This window comes from Lactuca serriola, chromosome 1 (assembly GCF_051521515.1).
Source record: "Lactuca serriola cultivar US96UC23 chromosome 1, Lser_US96UC23_V15, whole genome shotgun sequence".
Taxonomy (NCBI): Eukaryota; Viridiplantae; Streptophyta; class Magnoliopsida; order Asterales; family Asteraceae; genus Lactuca; species Lactuca serriola.
This window is the reverse complement of record NC_136408.1, coordinates 229,501,915-229,509,576: the sequence shown is the minus strand read 5'-3', so window position 1 is coordinate 229,509,576 and position 7,662 is coordinate 229,501,915. Positions and strand designations below refer to the sequence as shown.

Here is a 7,662-nt window from a genome sequence, read left to right as displayed (position 1 = left end):
CAAAGTTGGTCTTGATGTTGGATTGCCGGTACCCCTTTAGCTAGCTTGTGCATGAAGTTTATTGCGCCAAAATTAATGTGGCCAAGTCGTGCGTGCCATAACCAAACTTCATCATTAAACTTGGCTTGTAAGCAATGTGGTTTTCCAACTTTTAACTTTATTTTGTAGAGTCGGTTTGCACATCTCGCATGGTTAGAAAATTACCTCGCATCCGAATATCACAACCGGCTATTGTAGATTGCCCAAGGCTAATAACATTGCTACGAAGTGATGGGATATAATAAATATCCTTCATTAATTTTTGCTCACCGCTTTTACCTTCGAACAAAATTGACCTTTTTCCTTTAATGCTAACACACGATCCATCTCCAAATCTCACTCTACCCGTTATGTTTTTATTTAATTCAGAAAAGTAAGAGTAGTTGCCGGTCATGTGGTTGCTCGCACCATTATCTAGGTACCAAATTTCGTCTTCATCGTAATTTGCTTCAACTTTTGGAGGGATATATTTGTCTTAATTCAAGAACACTGTTTCTTGAATTGTATTCGTCATAAAGAACGTCCCTTCTTCATGATTTGTATCTCCTTCGTGTGTCTGATTAAGGTTAGCCTCATGATTTTTTATTCGGTCCGGGCATCTTGAAGCAAAGTGGCCATATTTGTCACACTGGTAACATTGAATATTTGAGAGATCTCTTTGCTCGCATTGTTTTCCTTTTTGCTTTTGATCTTCACGATTTTTAGAGGATTCCGAGTGACCTTGATTTTGAGTGTTACCCCGACCACGTCCACCACCTCGTCCTCTTCCACGGTTATTTAAACCCCGACCTCTTCCTCTTGATGAATCGGTGTTTCTATTGGACGATTCGGTTTTGGAATAAAGTAATTTATTTTGAGTCTCGATTACTTTGTCTTCACCCTTGATTCTTTCTTCATAAGCTTTTAAGCGACCAACCACGTCTTCAAAGCCTATCGTTTTAAGGTCCAAAACTTGTTCAAGGGTTGCAACAATGTGTACAAATCGCCTAGGGAGGCTCGTAAGGAACTTCTTCGCAAGCTTCTGTTCAGTCATAACTTCTCCTAGTGAGGCGGATTTCGAAGCAATTCCAGATAATTTTGCAACGAACTCATCTATTGTACTAGTATCACTCATCTTTAAGTTTTCAAATTTTGTGATTAGAGTTTGGAGTCGGGCTTCCTTCACACGATCAGCTCCTAGGTTACGAGTTTTAATCGCTTCCCACATCTCTCTTCCGGTTTTCAAATTACCGATTTGAAGGATTAAATCCTCCGGAATCGATTGAAACAAAAATCCTTTCACGATGTTGTTTTTCTTCAAGTCATCTAGTCCGGGATCAATCACATCCCAAACGCCATGAATGCCGAGTAGCACCTCCATGCGCATCCTCCAAATTGTGTAGTTCGTCGATGTCAAAGTCGGACATTGGAACGTAAACGACATGTGTTCCTTAGCCGTTGGTTGAGACAATTCTCCTCCCGACATCTTGGTTCAATTTCTGATTCCTCCACACAAATCAGAAAAATTGATTTATTATTATTATTATTATTATTATTAAATAAATTCACAAGTGAATTGAATTAAAGTAACTTCTCCTTTAATTCAAAGTTGGACAGATTTGGGCCCCAATTAGAACACCTAGAAGCCAAACACGGATGAGAACATTAATTAAACAAGCCCAAAGTCAAACATAAAAACAACACTTTTGTATTTTGTTTCCTTTAGGGAAAAAGACGTCTGCACACAGATCTCTCGCTGGTTCACGGTATGCCTTCCTCACTTCACACGAAAACAACTTGTAGTCGTTGAGTTCTTTTCCCTTTCTGTCACGATATATTTTCCTACACAGATTCTCCACACAAGAATCAGGTTTGCTTCTTGATTTCTCAACAGGTTTGTTGAAGAAACCGGATGCTCTGATACCAATTTAAGGTGAACAGGAAGTTATTACTGCATAAACTCGCAGGTATGTTTTATTGAAGAAATATAACTAAAAAACTTCAATTAATGATTACAAGAACCTACTGGATATATATATATACTAAAACAAAACTAATTAGCATATAATTAGGATTCCTAAAAAGTAATCTAAACCTTTCCATGTAGAGAATCCTTATGGCTCAAGGAAATTCTTTGGAACTTGGACAACACTCCAAAGAATTTGCTTCTGGACCGGATCACGCCTTCTAGCCACTTCCGGACTCAGGTATTCACTAACATGGTGTTGATCGCACAACACTAAGAACAAGGCTAAATGTGTTTTGCTTCTTTCCTGTACTCTCGAAGGACCAGAGGACGTCTCCAAGATCACGACTGTCTCGATATTCTCTCTCGTTTCCTTCTCGTCGGAGATAAAGCAGAACACAAGAAGGTGACCGATTTGCAGGAGTGAACCACCGGAAACAGGATCAACTCGTTGGAGTTAGCCACTCGCCCGAAACCGCTAAGCCCTTGCCGGAGCACGGACTAGCACACAGTTTATCTCTCTGTTCTCTACCTCCCTTCTTTTGTGGTCGACACAAATATGGCGGCCCCAAGGAAGGGGTTTGATCGGTGTATTTAGGGAGTAGGGGAAGTATGCGAATCGATATGGTAATGGAAACGAAGAAGAACAGATAGGTTGCGACAGTTTTCCTAATCGCATAGAGTTATTTAAAACTAATATACAATCGTAAGTTACCTGATAATTCAATTCACAAATTGAATTGTAATTTACAATTATATCCCCTTATTTTGATACTTCTATCAATAATGACCCTCACCATATTTAATATGATGTTTTTTTTATAACCGCTTAATTTCTTTTTACATATAAAATAAACCATTTTTTAATACTTTGAGTGTTAATTAAATCATAATATTACTTAAATACCTTAACACATATTAACTATTATTTAAATCTTATAAATTATTTTAATCTATATTAAATTCTTACAACATATCCAATCTCACTCCGTAAACGCACATAAAGCTTAATTCTACGTAACAGAAAACTAACTTCAACTTCACTAACGTAGAGAATTTTGGGTCATTACATTATTTATTTGTGATTATTTCTAAATCTTGTAGCTATGAATTTACTGAGTTGGGACCGGAGGGTTCCACTGAGACACATTGATCGGAGAGTCTTATTGAGTTATGGTCTAGAGTGTCTAATGAGTTGTGTATGGTATTTTGAGGAACTCACTAAGCTTTGTGCTTACCGTGTTATGTGCTATGTGTTTCAGGTACTTCTTAGGATCACGGGAAGGTGCTGACTTGATTGTACACACACCAGAGATTGTTTTATGATTTAGAGGATCCTAGAGTTTTTATATATTGTTTTCTTTTGAACATGAGTTTTGGTGAATTAACATTGTGGCATTTTATGGTTATTTATTAAAATCAATGTGTTTTGAAATTTAAAAATTTGGTTAAAATTTTACGTTGTTACAATATAAGTTGTTGTTTGCGAGTTGGTTGTAAATTCATGATGCGTAAACACATCAGTAACTTGATGTTATAAAACGTATTGTTGTGCACAATTTGATGAGCAAATAGTACAAACATATGAGTTGAAGTTTATTTGTTCCTTTTACCTCACAAGGGTAAAAGCGATATCTTTGGCCCCTCGATGATTTGGTTTGACTTATGTGTCGGGCTTGGTCAGTACTAAGTTGATGTGTTCAATTAAGTTCTTTGTCAGACAAATCGGAGATCAAGAAACAAACTGCTGGACAATAAGTATAACTATGTTCCATGTGATTGTCCACACGATATCTTGAGAACGAAGGACTATAGTATCCCTTATCTAAAGGACATATCATTTGACTAGGTTAGAGTTGATAGAAGCCTTGAGAGCTGCGATTGCTAATCGAAGTTTGAAGTCGTACTTGCAGTTATAGTTATTAGACTTATCTAAGTGGGAGACTGTTGGATTAGGTGTCTAAGCCCATAACTATGTTTGGTATGTACTTGACCCGATAGTAGCATGGTGCTTTTGGGTTGCCTTCACCAAAGCAACTTGACTGGATGATTAGTGAAAAGAGAGGATATTATGGTTTATTAATATATTTTATGAATTATATATTAGAGAAATCATATTGGTTAATTAATATTGGTCAAAAATTAATTAAGAATTAATTTTGTGATCAAAAGATATTAACTGAACTTAGGAGACTGGAACTGCAATTATAAGATAATTGGATTTTGGGTTGTGGATCCTTGGATTAAAGGGTGGACGAAATTAAGTGGAAGCCCATCTTGATTTCGTCCAAGGCTTTATTCTAGAAGGTTCTGTTGGACTGCTTAAGACCTAAGCTATCCAATTACGGTTTTGACTGAAACCCTAGTAGCTCACCTATAAAAAGGACCATAGGGCTTTAATTTTCAGCTACCACTTGAACCCTAGAGTTCTTAGAGCCGATTTTGAGACTTCTTCTCCTCTCTCCAAGATCATCCAACTTGCTTTGGTGTTTGTGAGCCATCAAAGGTATTACATTTGTGATACTAAGCTCTTGAAGTTTGAAGATTCTTGCTACTATTGAAAGGTAATCATCTAAACCTGTTTAGTTGTTGATTTTGATTTTCATATGCTAGAATTAGGGTTTATAAGCTTTGGATAATTTTCATGTACAATTAGATAAACCTAGATCAAAAGCTTTAGGGTTTGCATGTGCACATAGCAATGTTGTAATGCTCAAAACCCATCAGAAATGTGATTATGTAAGGATATGTGCAAGTGAACTTGAGAAATTTCAATGTCCCCTTGTGGTAAGAGCCTCATGGATGAGCACTAAAAGATCATTCCAAATCAAAAAAATGGTTAAGCAACATACTTATGTTAGGAATTTCCGTAGTGCTAATCTTATGGATCCCACATGGATAGCTACGCAGTTTCTGAAGGAGATGGTTAGGAAACCAAATATGAAATGTAAGGAAATGGAAGCTATTATTCAAAGCAGGTTCCATTGCAAGGTTTCATGGTCAAAATGTTGTAGAGCGAAGTGTAGGGAATTTTATATAACATAAGGAAAGTTGAGTGATCACTATGCAAAAGTATGGGATTATGGACATGAGTTGATGAGGTCCAATCTAGGGAGTACAATTTAAACATCTATCACTGTAAACCCTGATAACACTACTACTTTCCACAGAATGTATACATGTTTCAATGATATCAAAGAAGGATCGAAAGTTGGTTGTTAAAGAGTTATTGGGCTTGATGGAAGTTTTTTAAAGGGACAATGTAAAGGTGAGCTGCTAACTGCCATAGGGAGGGATGGAAATAACCATGTGTATCCCATTGCTTGGGATGTTATTGAAACTGCGAACAAGCCCAACTGGAAGTGGTTTCTTGGAACTATTATATGATGATTTGGAATTACAAGGAGGCTTGTATTTGTGTGTTAAGTCTGATTAACACAAGGTAATGTTTTCGATTATATTTATTTGTCATTTCATTTATACATATATCGAGTAGTTACTAATGAAATGTTTTAATGTAATTGATGAAGTCTCTTAGAAGCTACAAAAGTTGTACTACCACATATTGAGCACATATAATGTGTAATAAATATGTATGCAAATTTCAGAAAGGTCTTTAACGGTACAACGTTCAAGAATATGTTTTGGACAGTTTCCAAGTCAACTATTGAGGGAGACTTCAAGTTGAATATGGAGAATATTAGAGAAGTCAATCATGCTGCTTATGATTCTTTGATGGAAAAAGGAGCCTAAATCTTGGTGCATGACATTTTTAAAGGTGGAATGGCATGTGCGACAGTTGAAAATAGAATGGCAGAGTGTTTTAATGCCATCATACTTGATGCTATAAAGAAGCCTTTGTTGGCCATGCTTGAGGATATTAGATTATATATGATGGAAATGTTCTTTAACTTGAAGATGGATGCACATAAATGGGTTCATGATGTGTGTCCACGACTTATTAAGAAAATAGATGAGTTTAGTATTGGTATCAAGTAAGTATCATAAATTTGTTTTTACAATTATCAATATGAATACTAATTACAACTTTTATTGTGTTTGCAGGAGCTGATATGTTCATCCAAGTGGTTTTGAATACTTATGAAGTGAGAAATGGCTATCACTCATATCTAGATTCATCAGCACATGGTTTGGTAAGGACAAGTTTTTAGCTACTTATGAGTCTAATATACATCCTATTAATGACAACAATATGTGGGAACCAACATTGACACTAAACCATTATCACTTGTTGAGAGAATGATGCCATGAAGGCCTTGTATCAAAAGGAAAAGGCATGTTTCTAAGCATGAAGACTGATTCTCCTAAGTCTCATTTAAAGGCGGAACTGTCCAATATTAGAATTGTATGCAAAGGGGGCATAATAAATTATCTTGCAAGAATCCCTCAGTTAACCCTACACCAAATCCTAAAAAGAAAATTTGAAGGGAAATTAAGAATCCAACAGTTAACATTTCAAATTGGGATAATGATGTAACACCGTAAAAATTTGAACAATTTTTCACTTTTGAACAACCATAAAATATCATTCACAATCATTTCAAAAACATTGTATCAGTACAAAACCCCAAGATCATAATATATAAACTCCAATGTGCGTGTGTACGAATCATGTCGGCGCCTTCCCGCGCTCATCACTGGTACCTGAAACACATAACACAACAACTGTAAGCATAAATGCTTAGTGAGTTCCCCAAAATACCGCATACAACACATACGCCACTCGAGGCTATAATACGACCCTCCGGTCAATGTGTCTCAGCGGGACCCTCCACTCCCGTAGCTCGTTGGACACTTTGGTCCGGTCATAGCTCGTTGGACCCTCCGGTCCGGTCTATATCATCATACAACATACATATATCACATAGCACATAATCTCATACATAACACATAAGACCCTTTGGTCATCGCATAACACCACTCTAGGTAACGTATAGTGAGAAGACTCACCTCAGTGTCTCGATAAGTCTCTGACTCGGTAGAAATGTGATCTAGCCTTTGCCTAATCACACAATGAAAATACTCTCATAAATACCACTATACCCAACCCTAAAAGTCAACAAAAGTCAACGGTCAACTTTGACCCGACTCGTCGAGTGCACTAGGGCGACTCGGCGAGTCTACACGTGTCCACTGACTCTCTTAGTCTCTCTCTTGGCACGTCAAGTGCTTCCACTGACTCGACGAGTCACACCTGGCATGAATCGCGGGGCCACCCCGACTCAACTCGATGAGTCTCAAGAACAACTCGGCGAGTTCCGCCTTGAACTCCAGTCCCCTAACTTTTCCTGACTCACCGAGTTATTCCCCAACTCGACAAGTCTACCCACTGAGTGATTTACGGGAAACCCTCATCCTACTCGCTGAGTCTGTTCTTCGGACTCAGCGAGTTCATGCCATGTACAAACTCCATATGCCTCTTGAGGTCAGATCTGTTCCATACATTTATAGATATGGCCTTCCCAAGCATGATAATCACGTAAAGCTCAGACCTTGACACTCATATAACATCTAAATGGTTTAACTTGGTGATTTAGCCCCAAAAATGACATCCCAAGCTCATGGCTCCCAAAATGACTCATAAAGCTCCAAGGGTTAAGGTCTTTGGACCTCTTTGGGTCCAGATCCAGAACATCGACTCGAGAAGGGACCAAATG

General features: G+C 37.6%; 1 protein-coding gene across 1 annotated transcript; it reads right to left on the bottom strand.

Annotated features, from left to right (window-relative positions):
• Positions 1-514: 514 nt before the first annotated feature.
• LOC145066542 (uncharacterized) lies at positions 515-1,504 on the bottom strand. Its single transcript, XM_079013831.1, has one exon. The coding sequence runs from the start codon at positions 1,502-1,504 to the stop codon at positions 515-517; it is 990 nt and encodes a 329-aa protein (XP_078869957.1).
• Between the last annotated feature and the right edge of the window lie 6,158 nt (positions 1,505-7,662).

Excerpts from the sequence above, each read along its gene's own strand:
- LOC145066542 (XM_079013831.1), bottom strand. The coding sequence starts at position 1,504 with ATGTCGGGAGGAGAATTGTCTCAACCAACGGCTAAGGAACACATGTCG.